The 27,905-nt window shown below is 45.7% G+C and overlaps 1 protein-coding gene across 1 annotated transcript; it reads right to left on the bottom strand.

Moving 5' to 3' along the window:
- Positions 1 to 112: 112 nt before the first annotated feature.
- Positions 113 to 26,289, bottom strand: EHHADH (enoyl-CoA hydratase and 3-hydroxyacyl CoA dehydrogenase). Its single transcript, XM_064721188.1, has 7 exons — positions 26,087 to 26,289; positions 19,681 to 19,784; positions 18,772 to 18,944; positions 17,070 to 17,181; positions 16,744 to 16,848; positions 10,017 to 10,358; positions 113 to 2,588 (listed from the first exon to the last, which is right to left on the bottom strand). Exons 1-7 carry the CDS (start codon positions 26,155 to 26,157, stop codon positions 1,318 to 1,320), a joined length of 2,178 nt encoding a protein of 725 aa, XP_064577258.1. The 5' UTR covers positions 26,158 to 26,289; the 3' UTR covers positions 113 to 1,317.
- Positions 26,290 to 27,905: the final 1,616 nt, after the last annotated feature.

Below are 27,905 nucleotides of genomic sequence, written 5' to 3'. Positions count from 1 at the left end.
TCCTCCAGAAACAGGAAAATTATCTAATTCCATCATGTAAAGAAGGGATGGGGAAAAAACAAAACCCAAGCACGTTGGCATTTTCCCCCACTCTTTCACATGACACTATATAATCTGTCATTAGATAATCAAAGCAGTTTTATTAAATTAAAATCAAAAGTTAAACATTCAGTGTACCTCAGAAGGGAATACAGACCAACCTATTCCCCACACCAGGCTGGAAGATACATTCACTAGATGTGTGAAATGGGAGACTTTGTCCAAAAACATCAAGCCTGGAGCTAGTTTGGCTCCTTCTCAGTCTGCTCTGCCCTTTGCTAGAGATCTGCCACCTCCCTGCCTGCCTGCAAGCAGTGTCCCTGCCTGCACAGCTCTGGTGCCATGCCCTTCCCAGAGCACCCTCTGATCATGGGAAAACCAGGTCAGTGCCAGGCCATGTTTCAAGGTGGTCAGTTAGAGCCTGCTGGGCCCCAAGACCTGGTTGCTGTAGTCAAGCAAGATGCAGGGAGTGATGGCAACACATTTGAAGGGATGCCAGAAGATGTTTCTGCTTGGACAAAGCCAGGTGGGGATAATGGCAACAGAGGATGGAGTCTGGTTGCAGAAAGCCAGTCATGTGCCAACACCACAGGGCAGGTTAGTCAGGCTGATTTGTGGCTTTCCTGGCATTTATTCAAGCCTCCACTGCAGCAGGGAGAAGAGACAGTACCAGGGGACAGCAAGGGACAGCCCCTTGTTCTCTGCCCAGACCTGCTCTCTCCACTTCATTTGACTTTACCTCTGAAAGCTGCTGCACCCTTGTGCCATCTGTCCCCCAGCAGCAGGAAGGGAGCAGGTTCCAGTTGGCTGGCTGCAGAAGAGCCAGGGAATTGAGGGGAGGTGGCTGCACAAACTGAACTGAAACAAACTGGCAAATAGGTTGAAGACAGGATTTGATAGATCCAGCAGGTCTTGATTAGACTGTGATCCTAATTTTCTTGGTTCTAATCATGATTTGCATTGTGGGCTGTAAATGCTGCTCGCTGCCTTCCCCAAAGACAGACAGGAAGAGGAGCACAGCTGTGATGGCCAGTGCAAAATGAGACAGGCCTTTACCCAGCAGTGGGTGAGGCTGGGGCTCAGAGAGAAGCCTGGATGAAGGCACTGGTGACCTGCAGCAGGTGGGGGACTGAGATCAATTATTGGCCAAAATCATTTTCTGCAAAGGTCTCGGAAGGCCCGTGGCATTGTTTATGGGCCCATAGCACTTTGGGGTTTATTGGAGGAGGCAGTGCAATTGAAGCACTGGGTTCAGGAGATCAGCCTCCATCAGGGGAATCACAGCTTGGAGCTCTGCTGGCTGAGGTAGGACATCCACTCCTTGAGGGGAGGGTTCCCCACAGCTGCCAGCTTTTTCAGAAAGGCACTGGGCTGTAGCCCGGGCACATCAGGGTGGGCCTCAGAGTATTTCTGCAGTTTGGCCAGCACACGGGGGAGCCCCACGGTGGAGGCGTAGAACATGGGGCCACCCCTGTGCTTCGGCCACCCGTAGCCATTGATGTAAATGACATCCAGGTGCTCTGGGCCTGATGCTATTCCCTCAGCCAGGATGGCAAACCCCTCGTTGATGAGGGAAAACAGACACCGCTCCAGGATTTCCTCCTGGTCTATGAAGCGGGTCTGGATGCCGTGGGTGTCTCTGTACTGGGACAGGAAGGTGAGGAGCCATGGGTCTGGGGTGGCTGTCCTGCCCCCGGCCTTCTCGTACAGGTACCAGCCCTTGCCGGTTTTCTGGCCGAAGCGGCCGCGCTCGCACAGCAGGTCCGGCAGGGGGCTGTAGCGCTGCCCGTGCCGCTGCCGGGCCGGCGTGCCCGCGGGGAGGGACGGCCCAGTCAGGCCCTGGTCCTTCCGAGACCTCCAGCCCACGTCCAGCCCGGCCAGGTCAGACATGCGGAAGGGGCCTATCTTAAACCCAAAATCTTCAAGAACCTGATCTACCGCGTCTGGTCTGCTCCCTTCCTCTAAAAGGAAAACTGCTTGTTGGACGTACGGAAACATCATGCGATTCCCAACAAACCCAAAACAATTCCCTACCACCACTCCCACTTTTTTCAGGGCTGTGGCCAGCTGCATAGCAGTGGCGATGGCGGTGGGGGACGTGTGGCGGCCGTAGATGATTTCCAGCAGCCTCATCACGTGGGCAGGAGAGAAGAAGTGGGTGCCAATGACCTGCTGTGGGCGGTTTGTGGCAGAAGCTATTTCGTCGATGTTCAGGGCTGATGTGTTTGTACACAGCAAAGCTCCTGGCTTGCAGATCTTTGACAGCTTATGGAATATTTCCTTCTTCAGTGCCATGTTCTCAAACACAGCCTCGATGACCAGGTCTACATCACGCAACAGATCAAAGTCCACAGTGAACTGGAGACGTGCAGGGTTATGAAAATCCAGGACCTGAGCACCCCCTTCCATTTTCATAGCCTCACGTTCCAAAAGGAGCATGACAGCTTTTCTTCCCTTGTTGAGATTCTCCAGATCCTGCTCCAGGGCTACCAAAGGTATGTTGGCCTTAACCAGAGAAGTCACAATGCCTCGGCCCATTGTTCCCAGCCCTAGGGATAAAAGCAAGATAGAATCAAATATTATGAATAGCAAATTAATCTCCTGAAAGTAGCATTTCCTTTGTATCTCCAGGATAAAAAGTGGAAGTCTCTTGAAAACAAGTAGTGCATACATAGAAAACAGATATTGAAGACTGGGAAAAAGGAAGGTGAATCTGCTCTTCCAGTGAGCCTAAATGTTTGAAAAGAGGTAGCACAAAGGCAAGTTAGTACCCTCACAAGCTTACAAAATGCCAGTGGGATTCACCCAGTGTGCACAGACCATGTGATTCATGTCTCATCTCTGCAAAGTTTTACACCTATAGAAAGCAGGATCATTGAGGTGTGAGAACATGGGGATCAAAGAAAGAAGCTCTGAGTTACATCTGCAACCCTCTTATGACCTTCTGCAGGCAGGTTCAAAGCAAGTTTTCACCCTGAGGGTATCAGTGCCTCCCTGTTCCTGTGAGATGCTCTGTTATGGGCATTGAGCAGACACACCCCCCTAGAGATTTTGACACTGGCAAAGTTCAAAGAGTTGGTTTCTCCCTTGTCCTCCCAAGCTTCCTCTTTGTCTCCCTCCTCTTCTCCCTCTGCGCTTCATTGCGTGATCTTTGAAGCAAAAAAAATTCAGCTGCTATTTCTGTAAAGACTTGGAGGCTGATCTGCTCTAAACTTTGTCTCTAAGGCCTCCTGTGCCTGGTCAAACAGGATGAAACCAATGCAGTGTTCTTAATCCAGATTTCAGCATTTTCTTTCTCCTGCCACATCAGTAGCCTTTTGCCTGCTGTTCACTTTCTGTCAGGTATCTCTGCCCACCAGGAACTCTTCAAGCCCTCCAACACAGGCCATTCCTAACTTCTAGAGATTCTCAAAGTTAGTCTTCCTTGTCCAACCACACAGTTAAAGCTCTTGCCCAGATTTCCTGGAACTGAGAATCCATTCACACTGTAATTTTTTCCTCCAAGGTGTGTAAATGTGCTACCCCCAGGAATACCAGTGCAGAGATCACTGGCTTGATCCCTTGCACCAGCTCTGTCCTCTGTGACATTAAATGAAGCTGCACTTTCCTGTGACACATGACCCACACCACTGGTCCTGCTCTCCCATGGTGGAGGCTTTTCCAACTAAATTAATGCAAATTAGTGAGGGAAGGTCAGCACAATTTTACCAGCTTTGATAGTGCAAAGCCTCTGAATGGGAGGATTACTAATATCCTAAATATAGCAGCAACCAGACAAAGTAAAGGTTTGTTATAATTCTATAAAAATGATTTTTTTAATCTCAGGTTTACAAATGAAAGTCAGCTAAACAAATAAACGAAACAAGGGGATTAAAAATTTTGTCTAAATCAGCTTTGTAAAAAATGGCTGAAATGATGTCATCACTTAAACAAGTTCCAGCAACCAAGGTCAGACAAGGTAGGATGTTTTTCCTGCATGCTACACACTCTTGGTTTAGTTCTGCCCACCTTCAGCTTGTGTGCACACAAGAGATTTCAAACATTCCCTGCTTAGCCACCAGAAGATGGTTTTTACTGGCATCACTAGCTGGCAGCCTGCTTACAAACCATCATTACACTCCCAAGCAAATGCTGAAGTTCCTTTCAAGGAAATTAGATTTGGTATTTCATAATCAAGTTCTACTGCAAACTAATTTGAAAATAAATCTAGAATAATATGAATCAACTCTTAGTAATTCAGTGTCTATGGTTTGCTGGCTGAAAAAACCTGAACATGAGTAGTTCCTCCCACTGTGCTCACTCTCCAGAGCCTTTGATGCAGGAGCAGGCACATTTAGGGACAGGTTTTCCCTGGCTTTGGTGAGCCACACAAAGTGATTTCTGCCCTCAGAGCAGGAGGGTAGCTCCCCCCCTAACCCTGCCCCATCTGTCAGGCTCTCTTTAGCCATCAGGCTGAAGTGCTTGCAGTCCCACATGGCTCCCTCTTGAAGTCTCTTCTTTCCCACTGTGGAAGCCTAGGGTTTCTCTCTAGAATTTCCAAGTTCTCCAGACATCCTGGGTCTTATGCACTCCTGATCCAGCTTCAGTCTCGTGACTGCAATCTTAGTGGTTCTCTTGCCATATGAACTTTTCCTAATTTTCCACACTGCCTTTTCCTAAATCAAGACCTCTTTTGTGAGCAGCTGTTCCCCAAGCTTCTTTCCCAGGGAAGCTCTGCAGTGGTGGCAGGTGATTCCCCTGGCTGCTTCCATCATGAGTACTCCATGTGGGTTTTAGCCATCCCATGAGAGACAGGCACACATGCTTGTAGTACTACACTTTCTAGGCCACAGGAACAGGCTTATAGATAAGAGATGAGCTTGCCAAGCTTGTTTCTGACCTAGAAAAGCTGTCTCTCAACTTCCTACAGAACTCTGCAATGGCCTGTATGAAATGATGTTTAATGAAGCTGGCAGAGAGAGTAATGAAAGCCCCAAGGGGTTTGTTACATTAGAGCTTGCACAGCATGATTCCCCTGGAAATATTTCCTAAAATTGGGCTATAAAACTAAGGAGAGCTTTGGCTATCTAGCAGCAAAAGAGGCATTTCTGAGGACTCCTCTTTTGCAATTCAGAAAGCCAAGTGAACTTGAGGAAGAATATGTTAGAGCAGAAAAAAAAGGCAGGGGATCATTAGGCCTTACATGTGTAGAAGGCTGTGGAAGAAAGAGGAAGGGAGATGTCTCATGCTCAGCTCAGATCACACAGACTGAAACATGGTGAGGAACTGCTCCAGAATTTCTGCTGTGTGCTGCATTTTCTTACTCAATAGTGCTCTCCCTTCCCCCAAACCAGGAAAAACCCTTATTCTCCTCTTCCATGCAGGGGACTAGTTTCATGTCCAAGGCACATCTTTCCAAAAAGACTGAAATCTGCTTCAGGAGCAAGAACAGTTCCCAGCCATCCTGCTCCTGGTCTTTTATTGTGAAATGAAGCTTTGACATATAATTAAAACTACACTTGTACATATGTAATTTCAGGCCAAATATGGGTATAACAAATCCATTTGCTGGGCAAGCTGAGTGAATAATGATGGTTAATTATTGATCTGTCACGTGAGGTATTTAGAATATGAAAAATCATACAAAATTAATTGAAGGACTTTAAAATACAAATTTCAAAACAAAAGCACTTGAAATATGTACAAGGCAGATCATGTACAGTCCCACACTATAGAAATACCCATCTGTGGAAAACACTCTGAACTACAATGAATATTTGGACATTAAATAGCCTGGCAATTGAAATAATTCTTTACAGACTGCTAAAAATATGCAAGGACTGTTCCAGTATTCCTGATAAAAACAACAATAAGCAATTGGCAGTAATGGGCTGCTGTAGACAGGGGCTGCTGCTTTCTCTGTTTCAGGGTATCAGTTTCAAGCAGAAATAATGTGATTCTCCAGACAAGCAGGGAGCTGTGGGGAGATGCAGCTGCAAGGGACAGAGAGAAAAGAACATTCTTTCTGGGTGGGGAGGAACCAGAGAAAGTGAAAAGAGGTGGGAGCCAAGAGTTCAGAACAACAAAAGCAAAGGAAAGTCAACATGAAAAAGTCAACATGATCTCCTCAGTTGCTTCTCACCATGCAGCAATAAGAGATGGAAGCAGCAGCATAATGCAACATGGTTTTAGTGTGTGAAACAGCACAGCACTGTCTGAGGGAAAGTGGGGTCTGCATGATTTCTGAGGAGCCTTAATTGAAGCAGCACCTTTCTCTGACTGACCTCCTCTCTGCAGTGAAAATAGAGAGACCCAGGGTCACCTAGGGTAGACTCAATACTTGCATGGATGAGCAGCACTATTTTAAAAGGTGTCAGTCCCTCAAAAATCATCCCTAGGATTTTGATTTCTGGTGCTGCAGGGATGTACTTCAGATCAAAAACATGAAGTTACAAAACACAGTAGAGCACTGTACTAGCCAGAGAATTACTTTTTGTTTCAGTCACCTGAAAGAAAAAAATACAATTGTGTTGGCATGTTCACTGCCTGTCTCTAATGGACTTACAATTTCACTTATATCAAAAGGAAAAGTAGGAGGGAAACATTCCAGAGGAAGGAAAAAAAGCACAAGATGCAGAAAGAAGTGACACTTTGGTGAGTGACACTTTAGAAAGCAGTGACACTTTGGTGAGGAATTCAGGGTTAAAAGGAGGTGATCAAGAACCTCCAAGATAAGTTACATCACATGAAATGAAGTATGACATGAACAAGAGTGTAACAAAGCAAGCTCTACTGGTGGGATACAGGAGCTGTGTAATGAGATCAGTGATTCAGCAAGGGCTGGAGTCTGGGTGAGTGTCAAGGCCTTGAGTGCACTGATGGGATTTGATGTCCCTGAGCAGCCACACCTGGAGCTTCCACCCACCTCTACTGCCCATTGCCTCTGAGCCCTATTTAAGCTCAGAGCTGGGCTTGTGCCCCCTTCTTAAGCTTTCTTGGAGGAGCTCTGGTGGCTTACTGTGGCTGTGGTCACTGTGGATCCAAACCTCAGCCTGCCAGACTAACATCCCACCTTTACCTTGGACCTGCATCATCCTGGGAACTTTGCTTGATCACCTGTACTTCCAGTAGCTTCTGGCACCATCTCTGGGAACTTTGCTTGATCACCTGTACTTCCAGTAGCTCCTGGCACCATCTCTGGTCCTGCCCTGCCTGCCTTGCCCAGGTACTGTACATTTTGATGCAACAGTAGGTTGTGCTGCCATCCAGAGGGAGAAATGGGTGGGCAGGATCTTCAGGAATGGAGAAGTGTAAAGTTGTGTGTGTGGGGAGGAATGGTGCATAGTGGGGCTGGCTGCTGGAAAGCAGCTCCCCAGAGAAGGCTCTGGGAGTGCTGGTGGACACCAGGCTGACTCTGAGCAGCAACATGGCCTTGTGGCAGAGCAGATCAGTGGTATGTGGAGCTATGCCAGGAGGGGTCTTGCTGGAATCTTGAGGGAGGTGATCCTGGCCCTCTGTGTGGCACTGGTAAGAGCATAGCTGGAGTGCTGGGCTCCCCAGTACAAGAGTGATTGGAGTGAGTTCAGTGAAGGGCAAATAAGATAATTAAGGGACTGGAGTATGTCTCATGAGGAAGGGCTCAGGGAGCTGTGACTTCAGCACAGAGAAGGCTGGGGGGATCTCACCCATGTGTATGCAAACAGAGAGAAAGGTACCTGGTAAAGGAGATGGAGCTAGGCTCAAATGGCCCCTGGTGATAAAACCAGAGGTCATGGGCACAAGCTGAACATGGGAGTTCCAGCTGAACAAAAAGAAACAATTCTTTTTAGTGTGGGGCTGACTGAGCACTGGCACAGGTTGCCCAGGGAAGTTGTGGAGTCTTCATCCTTGATGTTCAAGAGCTGTCTGGACATGGTCCTGAGCAAGTGGCTCTAGGTGACCCCATGCGAGGAGATGTTGGACAAGATGACATTCAGAGGTGCCTTCCTGCCTCAAAGATTCTGTGGTTCTGCTCCCTGTTCTTGTCATTGGCTCCCCATCCCTGGGGTGCAGCTGCTCCCTGCCAGTAGATAATTAACTGGATGTGTTAATATGGCTAATGCCAAGGTTGTCTGCTACCCTGGGCATGCTCAGCAGGAGCAAGGAAGAAACACTTTGGTACCTGGCTATGGTGTAATTACTCCTGGAATGCTGCTCCCATTTTGGTTATGCACATTTTATGAAGTGTTGAAAAATTTGTGGAAGTTCAGGGTAAATCAAATGACCAGAGTGTGACAGATTGTGCTTTGCAGCAGAAGTATCAAAGCACTTAGTTTATTTCTTCTGCAGAAGGAGGAGTTAACTTGATTGTCTGTAATCAGCTGTGAAAAACACTGAAACCTGGAGGTGAGGTTGGGGCAATTTCAGACCATAATTCAGAAATCTGTCCAGAGATGAGTGGCAAATACTTAATCCAATGGAAGAGACATGCAGCTCAGCCAATTCTGCTTGGAAATAAAGTACAGATGATGTATCTACTAGAAACTTTTAAATAGAGGTTGCATTTGTCCTCAGAATTCCCTCTAGCTCAGTTACAGCCCCAAAATAGGCAGCTCAGCTCTAACAGCCCTTCTGGCTAAACTGTCACTGTGATTTGGTCTTTGCAAGTGTGTTGTTCTGGCATGGCTTAGCAGCACAGAGCAGACAATGTCCCTCCTGGTCACCTGGTCATTCCCCCAAACTCCAACATGAGCCCTCCTGTCAAAGCACACACTGCAGGACTGACCTGTGTGGCACTGACAAAAGTGTGTGTCCAAACTTCTGTGCTCTTCAAGTCCTAGAACAAATCTAGTAACAATTAATGCCTCTTTACCTGAATGTTTTAACAGCCACAGATCCTTCTCACAGGGTTTGTGATGTTTAAAACCCATTTCTATTAAAAATATGGCATGGCAGCTAATGAAGAGAATTTCCAAAATATTCTCTATGGCCTAAAATGAGTTGTCAGACAGATCAAGAGCCCTGAGAAGCACCCAGAAAAAAGCAGTGTTGATCTGGTGAGATTTCCTTGAAACAGAATGGATGTTTTCCAAGTGCTCCATTACTTGTCTAACCATTTTTGAGTGCTACTATCAACAGCTAGAGCTGAAAGATATTTTTTTTTTTAATCTCAGCAGTGCATTGAAGGTTTTATTTAAATTGCTCTTATAAAAAATTAATGAAGGCATTATCTTGCTGGGCTACAAAATGGCAGGAGTGGATCCCAGTGAGATGAAATCTTCTTAAAATACAGCTGTCAAAACATTTTTGTATTAATATATCCTGAGTGACTCTGTGCACATGCACCTGCAGTACAGAACTAGACCAGCAGGAGGAGAATTTCCTGAAGACCTGCTTCTAGCATGAAGAAAAAGCAGGTCTTGGTGTTTAAAAGGGAGCAGACTGCTTATGGTCTGCACACAAAGCTGTAGGGGGATAGAATATAAGAAAATAATGATAGTGTAGAAAGTAATCTTACCCCTAAGGAGTTGCAGCTGGGCCAATTATCAAAGATTAGGAGCAGGCCTGGCTTTAACAGGCCACAGCTGTAAGCAATGAGAAGAAGAGTGCTATAAAAGAGTGGGGTGGCTGGGTGAGAAGGGAACTGGAGTCAGTAGCTGCTTTGTGAAGAAGGAGTCAGTGCTGTGAGGAGCTGCCCATGAGAAACACCAAGAAGGTATGGAACCTTTGTGATAGGAGAGAACAGTATGGAACCCTTGCCCTAAGATGACAACACAAAGCTGTCTCTGAAGTGAGAAAAAGCTATTCCTCCAAAGGAAGAGGAAATTTCAGGTGCTAATCTAGTGGCATGTGGGTTGCCATCTGAATTTGGAGCTTCCCAACGCAGTGACAACTTCACCAATGGGTGTGGAGCGTGTGATGGGTGGGTGCCTGCTGGGGACTCTCATGGAGCTCCCGGCCGCGCTGGGTGCCCGTGCCGGCCGTGCCCGGTGCCCGTCCCGGCAGTTCGCTGTGCTTACCTATGACGGCCGCCCTGCGCACGGGCTGCGGGGCAGCGCTGCTCCAGGAGGCCCCGCCGGGGGTTGCCCAGCGGCGCACGGCTCTCTCGGCGAAGAAGGCGTACTGCAGCGCCTGGGCCTGCCCCGAGCTCAGCAGCACCTGGAACAGCTCCCGCTCCCGCCGCACCCCCTCGGCGAAGGGGCTCCGGGTGGCGGCTCGCACGGCCTGGAAGCACAGCTCCGGAGCCAGGCACCCCCGCGCCTGCCGCTTCACCTTCGCAAGGGCTTCGTCCAGAAACGCTTCCATGTTGGGCACTTTGGGGACTGGCTTAAGGCTGAGCCTGCGGGGTCCCAGGGGCTGACCTGGGAGAGAGAAATGGAGTTACAGAACAAAGCAGCCCCATCTTTTCAGATGTAATATTTCCAGACCCTTTTCCACAGGCTGGATGGCAGTCTGCCTCCTCTTCTCCAATCCCTGCATTAGGGCTCGCGTGGCACAGTGAGCTGGGTCTAGAACTAAAGCTTCTGACATTTCTCCTTATTTCTGCTTGCTCTGACAATTACGATTTTTCAAGTCCCTCCTCAGACTTCAAAAAAAGTAAGACTTTGTTTTCAAATAAGTAATTGTCTCCTTGCTTTTCTCAGCTTCAGAGTGCCCTGACTTTCCAGTTCTCTCCCTCTACAGTCCTAGCTGCCACTTTCATATGGATCTTTCTTTAGGCTTCAGTAATGAAGCTTTCCTCCAGTATTGTTCAGTATTCAGGATGCAGTTGGCACTAGCCAGAGGCATTCCAGCCAGAGGCCTGACCCAGACATTGACAGGAGAGTGGAAAACACACCCTGACTTCTTCCCTGACTGAAGGAGCCCCTCAAGTCACTTTGGGACTAACCAAAAGGAAATCTCACTCAGCATGAGTTTGGCAGCAAATGGGAGAGTTCATGTTTGTGTCAGCAAGTGATGAATCAAGCAGCCACACAAATATGTGAAGTTTATTACAGACAGAGGTTGCTATGGTGATACCTAGAAAGGATTTTAATTGGGAGAACATAGTTATGGTTCAGATGCCAACATTTTCTGTCATCTCTGTAAGTACAGAGCTGGCTATACTCAGGTGTTCCTCTGCTCTAAAGGCAGCTTGCTCAGTAAAGACCAGGGAGGAACAAGTTCAGCAGTTTGGGAGGTATCCCCTTGATACTGCAGCACTGTCACAAAGACCCTGCTGCCATCCCAGCCATAGGCAGATCATTAACTGCAGCATGGCACTGCTGTTCCCAGAAGCAGCCAGGACTGCCACCAAAGCCAGGTGGTGGCCTGAGAACCTTATGCTGAAGCTCTCTGGGGACAGTGTCTCATTGCTCTGGCCTCTTAGATGAGCTCTGCCATGGGAGCACACTTCCTTCCAAGGCAGCATTTTGCATGTAGCTCCTCTTTCTCTTCCTGTTGTCTGAGCTAGGGAAGTGCCAATGCACCAGCAGAACACTCAGGAAACCCTACAGGGATACTGAAGAGCAGGAATAATGGCAGTACTGCAGGCATGGCTGCCTGACATACATGTCCTGACTCTAGCTCTTCCTCCAAAGACTGAGCAATGCTTAGGAGAAACTGAAATACAAGTTTCCAGGATGAGTTAATACACTGATTTCTTGTAATAAAGGTCTTCAGAGCTCAGGTTTTTAATTAAGCCTCTTAGTGAGCACAAAAAGATGAACATTCACTGTGTAAGTAGCTTCCCTTGTAATCAGAGTTCATAAAAATGCTTTCAACATTGACAGTGGATATAATTTGTATCAGCCAGTATTGCAGGATTATATTTATTCCAAAATAAAGGAACAGGATAATGTTCCTATATTTTGGAATAATTTTTTCCCATAAGTTTTTAACCCAGAAATGCTCTTTATCTGCAGTTCTTTATTTAGGACTTAAATAGTGGGTTATATTCCATAACCAGAGGAAAGCTCAAGCTTGTCCCAGAAAGCTGATCTGATGGCTGGAAGATTGGGCAGATCAAGGAACTTCATATGACATCCAATGGAAAGGGCTGGTAAAAAAGGAATACCACTGGAAGCCTTTAAGCTTGGTCTTCAGACAGCAAATAATACTGTAAGCACAAATAGTGATGGGGGACAGGAGACAGTTCTCAGACTAAAAAAAAACCCAAAAAAACCTCAGGGTCCTGTAGTAAAACTCTTATTTTAGCTGCAAACTGAATAGGTTTTCTACAGCACCTCTGTGCAGTATCTTAGCTTCTGCAATGCTAATAAAAATATAGGACATGTTTATGATGAGGGAAGAATTATCAGAAACCAAGTCTGGGAGGAAGAGATCAGTGTGGGACACCTACAGTTTGATTTCTAAAAGCAAAGCAGCAGGAAAATGATGAACAGTGCTGCAGGAAAAGCATCATCCACACACAGGAGCTAACACAGACTCCTGCTTTATTTACCAGGTTTGTAGTCCAGGGGGCACAAAGGGCAGATCAAATCTATAAAATTTCTATCAGCCAATGCACCACATATGCAGGCAGCATCAAATATTATGTTATTTAAAGAAAGAGATATCATCCTAGAGTTGTAAATCCTTGGGACACTGAGATGGCACATGCAAGAGACAGGGCCAGCCTAATGTTTTCCTCATGCAGAGAACTGCTTGTGAATTTTTGAGGAATAAAGCTGAGCCCTGCCCCTCAGGCTGCTAGAGACAATTCCAGGCCATGCCAGACCTTTCATAAACTCTGTTTGGTGTCCAAGGGACACTTGGCTAGGCTCTGTCTAAGGAAGGTGTCAGCCAGAACCTTGAGCCCTGGGGTGTCCGGTTTTCGGCTGTTTGGATGGCCTGGAAAGGCCCGGGGTGGCCTTGGGGCAGCCCGTGTTTCAAAGGACGAGAAGAGGCTTCAGTTCTTTTCTTGGTCTCGGTGTTTATTAATTGTTTATCTAAAAGATTTTCTCTCGGCCTGACAGAGGTCTGCTCAGCAGCCAGCCATGAGCACACTCCCCTGTACAGAAATCCTAAACCCTGTGTTTCACTCTCTAACTAACTAATCCCTTCACCATTCACTCCGGTGAAATCCTCCTATCCTCATACAGGTGTCGTCTCCTGTGTAGGATCAAAGTCCAGCCACCAGACACTTCTGGCAACATTCCAGGACTCCCGAGCCCCCCAAGGGTGGTCTCGGTGACTCGGCACCTCAGTCCTGAGGTGCTGAGATCCCACACTGGGGAGAGATTAAAATGTTTTGATATTGTGCATCTTGGCAGAGGTGGCTCATGGAAAGGCCTTGCAGCTCTAAAGGAAAGCTTCCCTCCAGTCTCCATTTCAAGGAAGAAATTACCCACAGCAGCATCTGTTCCACCCCTAGCTTTGATGAGCCTCACAAGGAACAACTGCTTCCTCTGCAGCAACTCCCAGTAGCTTACAGGGAGAAACTCATCACCTTTCCCCACAGATCCCCTGGGGAGCTTGAGCTACTCCAAATTGCTCTGGTTTTCCTTGCCTCTTTGGTGCAAGGCATTGGTACTGCTCTGCTCTGAGGTCAGTCAGCAGATGATGTCAGAAAAACAAGGGGTGTATGTGGAGAGTTTCAAAGTCTGCTGTGTGGAGGCCAAGAAACAATTTCTCCTCCAGCTGAGGAAGACCAGAGCAGGCCAACAAGGAGTGGGCAGGATGAGCTACAAGCTACTGCATGTCACCAGCAGTTCCAGCCATTTGTCAATTTTGTGATGCCATCAGCTGGGAAAAGCCTGAAATGCAGCTTTGGATCACTGCAGTGACTGTCAAGCACATCCAATGGAAGGACATTCTCCTCGTCCCCAAGGATTTAGCTCCTGTCTATTCCTTTTTAAAGATATTTTCTTTAGCCTGCAGAAGCCAGTTTGCCTGAGAGGTCAGGGAATTATTCTTGCTTCCTATCTGCAATACATATATACTGGTTTTCAATGAAAAATCTGACTTGGAATCAGTAATTGCCTCTGTGTATTCCTACACCCATTTACTGTTTCAGAGCATCTTTTGAAGGTGTTCTTCATTAGGAGCAACCCATAAAAATGTATGGATGAGAATGCTCTCCCAGAGTGCCATAAAAGTAGCTCTGTCAGCTGTGTATCACAACAGTAATCAAGGACCCCTGATACACTAAGGCAGTCATTTGAGACTGATCTCTTGCCATGAGATACTGCAGCTCTGGTGCTGAAAAAGCTTTAGAAGAAAATTATTTCTGAATTGATTCTTTGAGAGTTATCTTGCAGTACAGCCTTCCTAGGAATAGAAATTCCAGTGGTGACAAAACCAGTTATTTAGCCAGACTGCTCTGTAAGAAGTCAGCAGTTGGAGCTTCATGTTTGAAAAAAATCTCATCAGAAACAAAATGCTGCCTGCCACACAAAGCCAGTGGAATTTTGTAATGGCATTTTTTGGGTACGTTCTCTTTGGTTTTATTAAGATTATCTGAGAAGCATTCACTGAAAACAGAGCTCTGTATGAACAAACTCCAGACCAGCTATACCAGACTTCCTTCATCTCTTCTGCAGCCCTGTTTGTGCTTGATGGAGAAAAATGAAAGTTCTGCCTTGCCTTTGTAGGACAGGAAATTTATTAACTTTAGGCAAAGGCCAAAGCAAGGAATGACTCAAAAAGAAACATACAGGCCCTGGGTACACCAATCTTTCAAATTATTAGATAACCTGAGGGTAAATGGTGCATCAAAACTTGTCATGGTCTTCTGCAGGGTCTAATGAGAAATTTTTCAAGCAGGAAAGAAATAGATTAGGTGGCTCACCAGTGTTTTCACTGTTAAAACATGTACTTTAAATGCCAGTAAAGCTGTTGGAAAGAGTCTGAAAGCATTTTTAAGGTTCTGTGGGAGTTGATATATAGTGTGATGTGCAACACCGTCAATGACATTACTCATTTTTGCTGGGATAACTCAAACCAGCAATAAACAGAGTGAAAATCTAATAATGAGTAAGATTGGAACAGGCTACCTGCTGGACCTTCAGCCAGGATCCTTGTATGCTTATACAGCTCAAGAAAAAAACCAAACCCACTTTGGTAGCTACATCCTCCATAGAGGATGAAGCTTGACAATTTCCAAAGAAGATGAAGGTAAAGAACAGGATTTTGCTGGTGTTGGTAGTGGATAAAAGCTCCAGAGAGCAAGTTACCCTGAGAAATAGTGTGGTCAATGCTTCCTTCCTGAGGGTGTCCTGTAACCAAGCTGGCTTTCACAGCTGTCAGTCACTGCACAATGTCTGTCATGGAAGAAACAGGCATGCAAATATCTAAACTTCACCTGATTGCACATAGCATTTGTTGGAATCCAGAATGTTTGCAGGTTTGCCAGTTCCAGCAATGTACCCATTACTCATTTCATGACACACTGCTGCTGCTGTCATCAGTACTGGCATAGATCTTGTGCAAAGCATCATTCAGAGCCCAGAGGGTACATCACAGGGAGCACTGTTTGTTGGGTTAATTTGCCTAGAAGAGTGGTAATATTTCACTGCTCTCCCAACAGATGGAGAAACAGAATTCTCATTGAAAACAGACAAACTCAGCCAACCAAAGTACCTTTGTTTTTCTTAGAAGCAGCAGTGAAGTACATCAGCCATCTCTTGCTAAAGAATTATATTTAGTCCGATGACATAAAGAAAAGAGAAAAGAGGAGTGCTTATGTCATTGATTCTGCACTAGAAAATGAAGCTCTCACATACTGTGGGATGAATACAGTGAGAAGGATGGGCATCTGCTACAGAAAACCCAGCCAAAGGATACCTTGGTGCCTGTCTGGTACATCTCAAGGTGTGGCAAAGTATACAAGACACTGATATTTAAGAACAGTAAATTCTTTGAATTACCTTAAAATATGGTGCACTGTCATCTAGGACAAAGCTTAGGCTGCCTCAGCTTCTAGCTCAGAGAAGGGGCCTTGTTTGTTGTGAAGAGAACTGGAGGAGCAAAACCAACATCCCAGCTTGGACAGCATTGTCTGTAAGGCCATGTTGTCAAAGCAGGAAGGGTTTTTTGCTTTCCTGCATTCAGCTCATTGTGACAGAGCCCCAGATAAAATGCAGTGGTCAGGTTCCAAAGGTACAAGGTCAGCAGTGGAAAAATGCCCTGTTTTCTCTAAAGGCAATGCCCCTCATGCTGCATGAGGAATGTTCCTCTGTGCAAGTTAACTCCAGCAAATTTGATTCTGTTATTTCTGAGATGGGGGAAAAAATCTCTCCCCATCCCTCCCATTTAACAGGCCATTTTTTTACATGGCACCCAAAGGATTAGGGACAGAGTCACATACAGACCATGGATCATTAAATTGAGCACAGGATGTGCCAGCCCCTCCACTACAGGGAGAAAGTTATTTTTGCTCAGCCATTATGGATGGTGCAACCAGAATGCATGCAATGCCAGCTGGGATCCAGAACTATAGATGGATAGAGCACTTACCCCCCAAAACCTGGGGAGTGCAGCATCCCAGAGGAGCATCTGAGTTTGGATAGACAATTAAAAAGCAGGAGGACTTGATATAGATCTGTTCTCTCAATCTCAGTTGAATTTCTGTAGCTTTCCAGCATCTGATTTTTTTCACTTCAGACAACAGGAAACAAATTCTGCAACTAATTCTCTCTTATATGGATGCCAAAACTCAAGAATGGAGCATATAAATTAGAACAAACTGGTGGGCTTTTTTCTGACTCTTTTCAGCCCTGAAACATCACCAATTATTTCCTGGTACTGCTACAATTTGTTCCTCACCAATCACTTTGTTTGCCAAACGGATTGCTGCCTCAATGGTGTTTTCTTCCACAATTTCATCAACCAAGCCCAGCTTCAGTGCTTCAGTTGCTGGAATGTGTTTTCCTGCCATAAAAAGAGAAATAAGGTGACTGCAGTGGAGCCTGATGGGCAATTTTGTTCTTTTCCATCTGATCAAATGACTTGTGCAGCTGGTAATTAGCCCCTCATGGGTGGAAGCAAGTAAAATTACAACCCAAGAAGCTACACAGGTAAAAGATTCCTGGTTTTCAGACCAAGCTGGTATGACTCAATGCCATGTTCTTCCATACAGACACAGCACTTACCTGTAGTGATCATATCCAGAGCAGCTGGTACTCCAATCAGTCTGGGGAGTCGCTGAGTGCCTTCAGCACCTGGAAGTAACCCTAAGGTGACCTCTGGCAAACCCATCCGAGCCTAAAATGCAGCAAAATTAAACAAAAATCTGATCAGAAAGAGTGGCAATTGCAAACTGAGCAAAATAGAGGAAAAACAAGCAGATGTGAGTCACATTGCTCATCTAGGAAGCCTCAGAATTTCTACATAGAAACCTCATCCTTGCTTTTTGCTACATAAAATATTTGAGAAAAAACCCAGTTGACCATTTGAAGGATTCCTGTACAAATGCACAATGAAAACAGGACCTTTCAGAGGATTTGTGTGCTAGCACAGCCCTGGGGGAGCTGTAGGGCCAACAGCATTCCCTGGATTGACACATCTGTCCATAATGCTTGCAAGTAGTTGTTACCAACTGGAGGAGGGCAGGCTGGCTTAACTTTCATCTCCCTACTCTAATTCTTGCAAGTTTAGCAAAGAGTTGGAAGGAAACTTAAAACCATCTTGTTTCACTACCTGCCATGGAGGGACACCTTCTTCTACACCAGATTGCTCAGAGTCCCATCTAACCTGGCTTTGAACGCCACTGAACTCCTCCCTAGTCTTCCTTCAAATGTCTCTTGGTGCATTTGGTATCTGGTAGAGTCATGGCAGATAAGCCAGGGGCAGCAGGGAGTGTATGGAGGTCTTCTCTTAAAAAATTTATCTAGGTTTTGCTGCCTTTAAAAATAGTTTGCACATTTTCTAGTGAGCTTTTAAGAGATTTTGAGCTACTTTAAGACCACTACTTATAGTTACAGTAGTCATGGCATTTCATGATGTGGTTTAGTGGGCATGGTGATAATTGGTCAAAGGTTGGATTTAGTGATCTTGGAGGTCTTTTCCAACCTTAGTGATTCTGTGATTCCATGGTCCTCACCTTAGGTGGCACAGAGGATGATGTGCAGTATCTCTTTGTGCTGTTACAGCAACCCACACTGCCACAGAGAAAGTGACTCACTGCAGAAGTGAGGGGATGGCCCTGTCAGTGAGGAGTTTGTACAAGGAGACAGGCACTGCTCAGGGTGGTTCAGCATTCCTGAGCCTTGAAGGAGGGGATTGAAGGAAAAAACCCAGATCATTCCTGAGGACTCTTCAAGCTGTCTCTTGGTCCAAGGGCTCCCTGGGAACCCAGAGCTCATGAGGAATGTAACCCTAAATGCTCCATGCTAGCTGAGTTTCAACTGCCTATAGAAAGTAGGCCATGAGCAGAAAGAAGTGCAAAATTCACAAGGCTGGGGAAAAAAAAATAAATAAGAGAAAGTCACGCTGCATGAGTCAGTAAGATACAGCTGTCTGCATCAGAATCCAGATAATGAGACCTAGGGCAAATGAACATTTGGTTTCTGGAGTTCTACTCAGCCATCTTATCCTACTAGTTACTTTATATTTAGAAATGACTTGAAATTAGTTAGTTAGTAAGGCTTAGGAGAGATGTCAAGGGTGGTGGTGTAGGTGAAGAATGTCTGAGCACACAGACTTGTATCCTACAGCTGTAAAGCCATTCTCTGCCGCGCAGAGGGTGCCAGGAAAGGCACCTGTCCCTCTACTCGTGCCATCTGCACAGGCTCCCGCTGCCTCCAGCAGCCCCTGTGGCCTCAAAAGAGCATTTCCCTGCGCAGGCTGTGTTACCTTCACGTGTGCAACGCGGTAGTGACAGCCCAGCGCCACCTCCAGGCCTCCGCCCAAAGCGACGCCCTCGATGGCCGCCACCACCGGCTTCTCGCTGCTTTCGATGAGAGACACGATGGGGCCCAGGGCACCTCCAAGTCTCTTCGGAGCGGAGAATCCTCGGATGTCAGCTCCTGGGGGAGCCCCAAAAGATTAGCAGGAATTAGTAGGCGAGGCGGTGACTGGAAGAATCCTTCCCTCTGTGCCAGCTGCTCACAGATGCCCAAGCCCTTGCAGAGCATGCTGCTGGCAGGGGAGGGGTTAACAGGAATCACCCCCTTTTGGGACCACCTTCAAGGAACCCTGGATCTGTGATCCTTTGCACAGAGCTCAGAGGAAGGCTGAGTACAAAAATACAGAGTAACTGTAAGGGTCATGTCATCACTGCAGAAATTTGCAAACATTCTTGGTGTGATATTGAGCCTGGAATAGTTTAGTGCAAGTTACTATGAACAAGCAATATAGAACTCCTCAGAAATTCCCTAGCTTTTCAGGCTTCTTCTACTGGAGATCTGTCATTCACCACTGCTCCACTCTAGGTACATTCCATACACTAGACCAGTAAATGCTCCAGAGATTTTACATAAACAAAGCTATGGAGACTGAGGAAACACCAGGATGTTATGGAGTTGAGCAGCTGTCCCTCATTTCAGAATGAACAGACCAGTTTACTTCTGGCCTATTTCAAGATCCAGCTTGTTCTGTGCCCCATGTCAATTGTGGTACAGCAAAATAGACAAAGCACTCTCTCTTGTGGCCATTTCCAGCCAAATCAGGACTTTTGTCAGCAGTGTGCTGAAGCAGAGATTCTCCAGATATGATGGCTGGAGTGTGCTTCATCTTTTGCTCAGCCTGTGTTTGTTGTCTTACCTGCACTGAATTTCCCATTTTCACCACAAATCATAACAGCTTTCACTGAGGGGTCTGCATCTGCTTTCTTCAGCCCATCCTCTAAAGCCTGGAGAACTGCCCGACTGAAATAAAAAGAGATTCAGTGAGGAGCCATCAAATACATCCCCTTCCAAGGGGTCTGTGTTGAGAACACTGGAAATGAGCACCATGTCCAACAGGCAGCCCCCCTGCCTGCCACAGCCTCTCCAGGTGGATCCTGTCCTCATTCTCCCTCCTGCTCCAAGGACAGGCACCCAAACCCAACAGGCTGACTGCTCACCTGTCAGTCACTGCCTGGAGGACTCATCTTCAGGCTCTGACACTGCTGTTTCCACAACAAGCAGCACAGGGAAATGTTCTTTTGAAGATGTCTTTATGAATTAAACATTCAGATTTTCAAGAAAACAGTTTAGCATAATTTAGAAGTAATTAATGCTAAACCACTGACAGTCTAAGAACTTTTTGAAAGGAGCTCTAGGGATAAAAAAGTTATTTTTCAAACACCTGACTCAGGCTCTGCTGATGTTAATAATGCTTTCATCTTGTGAAGATTTGCACATGGGTCTGGACTTAAACTGGTGTGGGATCCTGTCAAAGGGAATTTGGGCATGAAACACTACACAGAACGTCTTGACTCATCTGAACAGGTAGCTCTGCAGTAAATATGCCCAGCAAAGAATTAATGAAGAATTTCAAAATGGATGTGTAGAAGCACAAACAGTGATTTTTCAAATCAGATATTTTAAAAGTCTGACCCAACTGAATGTCCACTTTGCATTTGCTTCTTTAAAGCTAATTCATGTTTGTATAGATGGACTTGGAGAACCTATTCTGTTTTAGAAGGTGGTAACAATAGTAATAGTGGGTAAAAATAGAAGCATTAGGACTTTAGTAATAGAAATATTAATACAAATTTAATGTATATATATAATTTAGATACTAAAATGTACTATAATATAGTATAATACTGCTATACACACATACGACATCATTTGTGAGAGACTATTCTGTGTAGAGATGCCTCTGATGCAGAAAATCTGAGCCACAAGCAGTTGAACTCTGGGGGAATATCCAAGAAATATCATCCACACTTTTTCTTTCTTTCTAGGAAGAAAATCAGCTTTTCTTCCTAGACCTTCTCAAAAGCCTGGGCCCAGCTCCACGTGAGCTTGGTGCTGAGGAAGACGGAGCAGAGCTCTGCTGATGCCCAGTGGAGAGCAGCAGTGTTAATTACACACAGCTAATCAAAAGGCCTGAGGCATAGTCAGCTTGTGCATGTTGCTCTGTGTGTTAGAGGGCATTTCATCTAAAAAGGAAGCTTGTGGTGAAATAGATGAAAGCCACATCATTGTACTCTTGTGTGCAGACATTTTTACAGAGCAATGCTTGCAGAATTCGTGTGGGAATCCATAGTCTGCAAAGGGACACCTGAAGGCCCAAGGAGCTCCCAGCTGTGTGAAGGAATCCCAGCCAAGCTCTGCATATTTCTCCTTCAAAATGAAAAAAATAAAGACAAACCATAGGCAAAGTCTAACAATGAGGGCTCTTGGCTGAGGAGGGCTGTCTAGGAGGGTCTCCAGGGCCATCTGCTGCCTGTAGAAGGCTGAGCTACATAGAAGGGTCAGTGGGAGCTCTGAGACCTGACAGCCAGAGACTGGGAGAAGTGTTATTTTTGGAGAGAGAACAGCCAGTTATGTACCAATTACCCAATCTAGACATCAAAGACAGCTCTGAAGTCTGATGTTAGTAATGGCTCTGAAGGCTGAAACTTAAAATGAGAATAATTTGGCCATGGCAAAGTAAAACTGTGAGGTGAGTCAGTAAAGGTCTCTCCACCGCATGTAGGTCCACACAGCAGAATATGAAAACATTTCCAAATTTTATACACTAAATGCGTTTTAATATGTTAAAAAATTGTGTTTTATCTCCCTCCCCTTAGCATATCTGTGATTGCTGCTATTTGAGGAGCACCCACAGGCTGCCCCCAATGTTTGCTGCTCTTTGAGTTCTGTTTGTGCATCAGTGAAGAGCCAGGCCACAGCAATACCAAAATCACCCAGGGGCTGGGAGATTGCAGGGAAAGCCATTGGGAAATGTCATTACACTCTACAAACCATGGGGCAAAGAGGGAGAAAAAATATGTTCCATGATCCAAACAAATGTGAAGTTACTAATTTGCAGCTATTGTAGAGACAAATGGCACAACTCCATCAGGAGCAGACAAGAAGCAATCAGTATTTCTGTGTCTGTTCCAGGCAGATGCAAAATGCCCAGCTAGAAGGGTTCTCTGCAGCAAATGGGAAGGTTCAGGGTTCTGTGGAGGAAATCAGTTCCAAGCCTTCAGCACTTACAACAACATATCACTGCCAAAATAAAATAAAAACTAGTCATCAAGGCTGCCACAAAATCACAATTTGATCCTTGTCTCACCTTAATTAACTCAACAGGACTGTTCATGGTACTGAAAAATTTAAATTGGTACTTGCAAAAAGATCTCTTCTATTTCCATATAACTTCTTCTGGAATTTTTGTGGAATGAAAAGGAAAGAAATCAGAATTTCTGCAGTTTCTTGTTTTTCTAAGATGGAGTGCTAAGTTTGTCTTGGATGTGTCACAGTCCAACAGACAGACTGCACTGCTTTGTCACTCACATGTTATAACTGGCAGTAAAAGATGTAATTTTCAATTAAAGCATCATAGTAAAATATACGACAGTAGAATTATAAAAGTACTCAGGAGAATCCCAGCTTCAAACTGCTAGAGCATTAAAGAAACAAAAAGTCACTGTAATTTTCATAAGTATTTCATTACTGTGACACTGTCATTCATTTAGCAGTAACAATGCACAAATTCCCTCCATGCTTTCCAAGGCTGCATCCCATGCCATGCAGTCAGTTCCACCATGGGTACAATTTGGACTGCAGAAAAGTGGTTCTGCCAAGGGGATTCAGTGTCTCAGGAACCCAAACCAGGTGCTGTTCAAGAGTAGGTGCACACCAGAGCAAGAGAATGTTCTTGGAGATTACCATACCAGGTTGTTTTTAATTTATGGAACTCATTGCAGTGACTGTGAGGTGCTGTGAGATAACAGAGTTTTACTTTTTACCTTAATTTCACATTTTAGCTAGAGTTTGTGAATGTGAATTTCTTTCATTTAAAAAAAAAATTAATGTAAGGGAATCCTGAAAACTTACTTAGTCACATTTAAAGAAGTGAGACTCAAATCCAACAGTGGAAAATGTTGTTTATGGGAAACATGCAGGTCTGGTCCTTTTCCTTTGTATTTTTCTCAGCTTCTAATATACTTTAAAACCTGCAAATCCCAAACCTGAACAACAAAATCCAGGCTCTCCCATTGTCACAAGCTCCTTTTCCTTTCAATAGCTTCCTGCAGTGTTTTTCTTTGAACTAACTCCTGGGTATTACATAATCCCCTACTTGAAATTGAGTTCTTGTGTGCTGGAGTTACCTGCTCTGCTCTCCCTTGCTTCAGCGTCAGATCCAGCTGTGCAGTAGCTACTGTCACACACTGTTGTGTGACAAGTTACTAATACAGCTTGAACAGTTCTGTTCAAGTTTTATGTTCTTTCTGCACATAAATTAAGGCCAGAGTGAGAATGGCATCTTTTGGGTGGAATTTTAGAATAGTTGTTTTAGGGAGCAGATGCTAATTAATCCCAGAATTTTCTCTCTGTATCTCATCCTGATGAGGTGCTGATCCATGAGTAATCACATTCTCCCCTCATTGCTACCTTTCTGAAGCTGCAGCTTCTCTCATCTCCTTTACATTTTCTGATTTTTAAGGTGATCAGGGTCAGAAGGACAATCCTGGCAGCCAGGGAGAGCCTTTCCCAATCAAACCTGTTATGCTGTCACACACCATAGAATCCCACACATAAGCTGCCCTATTGCATGGCCTGCCCTATCCTCCCTGGAGCTTTTCTGTCCTTGTCAGCTCAAATGTTGAAATATTCCTTCAAGTCCTCCTAATTCCCAGTGCCAGCAGCCTGCCTCTGCTGAGGAGGGGTAGTCAGTCCTTCCTTTTGCCAGTCTTGTCTTTCTGTTCCCCCAAACTCCCAGTTCTTTGCATATCTAAATCCCTTCTCTCAATGTCATGGTCTTGTAGATGCAGGTCTCTGAGCAGTAAACTTCTGCAAACCAGGAAAAAAGCCCTCCAAACAAATCAAATTTGGCAGACGCCACCTCTGCTGGTAGAGTGATTAGCTTAAAGGGGAGTCTGTGTGGGAACTGAAGTTGCTGCCAGACTCTCAAGTCAGCACACATTTCTCAAAAAAGCACTGCCCCAAGGCACCAGCAGAGGATGATGTCAGCCAGGAGAAAGCCAATTCCTGCCCACCAGTGCATTCTGAAGTGCTAATGGCCGGTGTGATGGCCCAGGAGGAGGGAAATGGGTAATGGGGAGAGGTAGGGGAGGCTGGAGCACAGCAGCAAAACCTCACCAGCCTTAAAAAGCGTTTGTGCCTGCTGTGAAATGAAATGTACAGGATTGCTCCTGTCTGTAACTTTCACTGCCTCCTATGACCTGTGCAGTGAAACATTTCCAGCAGCACTAACAAACCTGCTCCCTGTGGTCCAGTGCAGAAATGTGCAGCAGCAGGAGGAGCAGGGATCAGAGTGTGCTCTACCTTTGCTAGCTGCATCACATCTCAGCTAACACCTACCTGACAGCACGGGTGTGAGAATTATGGACCTCTTTGAAAACAGGTATTGCCCTGGCATGCCACCAAAGACCACGGGCATGTCTCAAGTTGTAGCCTAATGGATCTGAAGTCTGCCAGGATCTTCCTTCTCCCCTGCAGGGCCGAGGGACAGGACACAAGCACACAATCTGTCTCCCTGGGTGTATCAGAGCTGCACCTTGCTGTGAGGCTCTGCAGGGCCAGGAGCAAAGGGCAGCAAAGGCAGAGATCTGCCCTGAGGGAGCTGTTGTGCTGCTGCTGTTCAAAGGCAGAGGGGACTTTGGGTTTCCTCCAGGACTTCTCAAAAGAAGGGAGTTAAGGTTCCTTAAGCATGTCTGGTTACTGCTGAAGGTTGATTTTAAAGGTCTTTTCAACCTCAGAGATTCTATGATTCTTTAGGTCTGTATTTTGTATTTTTCATGGTAAGGACTGAAAGTTTATAGTGAGCACAGCCTGGAAGTTTTCTTAGACAGATCTCAGGCCCAGGAGGTCCAAAGGATATCTTACACTGTACAGTTCTGTGAGTCTTACATGTCTGGTTCTTCTAAACTCATCAAGTCACTCCAAGTTTCTCCTGGCAATTACCCGAGCCAAAAATGTTCATATTGCATTTCTAAACAAGTTGCAACAGAAGAATGAGCAGTGCCAGCTACAATGTAGCTTTTCTACAGAAGAACATCAGGTTTTATCTCCTTTTCGTGTTCTTTCTTGTCTCTATGAGCTTCTTTTTATCAAACTTTCTCATTTGTAAATCAAGCACAACTGCAGTGGGGTTATTTTTGGCTTGTGAATACAGCCTGAATAGACACTGTTGGTCACTGTTACTGAACAACTACAGCTGCTTAGAAAGGGTTTATGTGCTCCTCAGAACTAAAGGAACTAAACCCCACAACTAATGTGAAGCTAAAAGCACATAAGTCCTTTTCAAGACACATGAAAACCTAAATTTCAGAGGCTCCTACAGATTGGTGTTTGACTTTGTTTTCCACTGTCTCGTGTTTGAGATTGCACAGGGCCCTTTTTGACCAAGATCAGTATTTAGAAGTCAATTCCTTAATCACTTTTAAAGGCCAAATGAACTGTTTTCTCATAGCCCCGGCTGAGTTTAATGCTGGTGCCAGCTCTGCTTGCTGAACCACGCCTGATACCCACGGAGCCCTTTGCCCTGCCCCCTGTGCACACTTGGATAGCGCAGTGATTCGCCGGGCAGGCAGGCAGACCAGGAAATCTGAGCATTGACTTGCACCAAGCAGCGCTGAAAGCACTCCAGGCTGAGCTAACGCTGCTGAGCTGTGTCTTGATGTTTAGAGACTTGAAGGTGATGAGAAATAGGCAAAGCTTTTAAAAACCCTCCAGGGGAGATGGCAGAATGTGCTGAGCCTGGCCCCTCTCCTGTGAAAAGCCCCAGCTAGAAATTATAAGAGCAGAAGTTATGGCAAAGTTCAGCATGGTGTTTGCAAAGCGAGATCCAAGCTACCTCTGAAGGAGCCGCCGGGGCCTCTGCGAGCTCTGAGCGGTGCAGAAGTCGCGGCTGAGGCTCTCAGGGGCCGCTCCCTCCGGGACTGGAGGGACCCTCCCCCGGGCTCGGGGAGAGAGAACTCGGTGAGAAGGAAGGACTCGGAGAATCCCCCACCCGCTCACAAGCGGGCCCCAGCCCCGCGCTCCCCGCGGGCTGCCGGCCGTACCTGAGCGCGTTCACCGGCGGGTTGCGGAGCCGGATGACGGCCACGGCCGAGCCCCTCGCGTACTGCGCCATGCCGAGCGCTCCGCCGTGTCCCCGTGTCCCCGGGCCAGCCCCCGCCCTCAGCGCCCCGCCCTCAGCGCCCGGGCACCGCGGGGCTGGCCCCGGCCCCGGCCCCGGCCTGCACAGAGCCGCCTCTGCTGGGGCGGCAAAACCCGGAATATGGACATTTTTCCTGAGAGAGGATGTTCATTAATCTTTGATCTTTGTAACAAGAAAGGAGATTTCACTCGTGAAGCAGCGATTCACAAGCTTTAAGTGATGTCCAGGTGTTGGAAAGAAATTCCTTTAAAGGTAGAATTGCCTTGTTAAGGTCTAGGGCTCCACGTTTCAATGATTTCAGTCCTAGGGCAGACACTGACAATGCTCGGGAAGAAGGATGTGTGTGATGTGCCACTGAGAGTGGGCACACAGAATGCAGAACTTCGAGGCCACAAGGACATTTGGCAAGACCCCAAAAATAAGGAAAAAACTGATAAAGCCAACCCAGCAATTTGTACTGAAATCAGCCCCAGCTGGGTGAAAGGTAATTCTGGCAGGGGCAGGTCATGACCAGTGACTCACAGACCACTGACCCAAGAAACCACCAACCCAAAGAAGATAAACACTGGGCTAATTAAAATAAGAAATGAGGGAATCATTAATCAGTAGAAGACAGACCACTAAATAAGAGAACTATGTAACCTGCAGCCAGTGAACATCAATACCTTGCTAAAACATATAAATAGTGAAAAGTTTTGATAGTTGTGCTGGCTTTGTGGATTTACCACCCAGCCTCCTTTCTGTGCAGAAATGTAAATAAATCAAATACCTTGACTCAGTGTTGGATTGGCATCTTGTACACTGAGTGAAAGAACCTATCCTGGGACAACACTGGGATTTAATGTGTGACCCAGCCAAGCTCTGTCCCTCTGGTCCTCTCAGGCATCACTTCCCACCAGCCCCTCAGCTCACAGCAATAATGCCACTGTAAAGAGCTGAGAGGTAGTGGGGAGAAACATAGTTTCTAATGTAACAACGTGTATATGTTGCTGTAAAATGTTATTTAAGGGACAGAGAAGATTCTTATCTATACATTGTTATATCCTTATTTATATCTCTATAATCTCCCCTTTATGTCTCTTGGCCTTTAAAAGTCAGTCTCTGGGCAGAATGGCTACAGCTCTTTCCCTGCTCTGGAACAGGTACAGAATTTTAGGAATTGATTTACCTGTACAGAAAGGTCCTTCACTAAAAGCAACCTTTACTGCTGCTTTTATATAACCTTTATTGTTACAGCTGATGTGCTGGATCACTACAGCTCTTCTGGCATTTATTATATAATGTTACAAACCCCCCCAAACTAGTGGTAATACTCTGCCATTTGCTTGTAAACAGCATGTTCTGAGAGTTTATAAAAATGGTGTAAATGATGCCTTGGAGGGCTGGCTGCTCTGTTGAATTTTTATTAACCAGAATGAAAGCAAAGATCACTCTAAGTTGTACTTTGTGTTTATAGTTTACAGGTCTGATCTACTTGTGCTTTAATAATCCAAGTGCTGTAGTTGTGATAAAACAGCCCTATTTCAAGCCCAAATGAAAACAGAAGAAAGCAGTGCTTGGGAAAGGAGAGCTCATAGAAAAAAAAAAAAAAAAAAAAAAAAAAAAAAAAAAAGTTTCACACTGTTATGGAAAAGTTCAAGTAATATTTCAGGTTGTAGGATTTATGCATGTCTTTTTTTCCCTTTTTCCTTCAAGATGAATGGAGTTTGGTAGTGAGAAGA

Source organism: Zonotrichia leucophrys, chromosome 9 (genome assembly GCF_028769735.1).
Source record: "Zonotrichia leucophrys gambelii isolate GWCS_2022_RI chromosome 9, RI_Zleu_2.0, whole genome shotgun sequence".
NCBI lineage: Eukaryota > Metazoa > Chordata > Aves > Passeriformes > Passerellidae > Zonotrichia > Zonotrichia leucophrys.
Note: the sequence above shows the minus strand (reverse complement) of the source record. Positions and strands in the feature narration are given on the sequence as shown.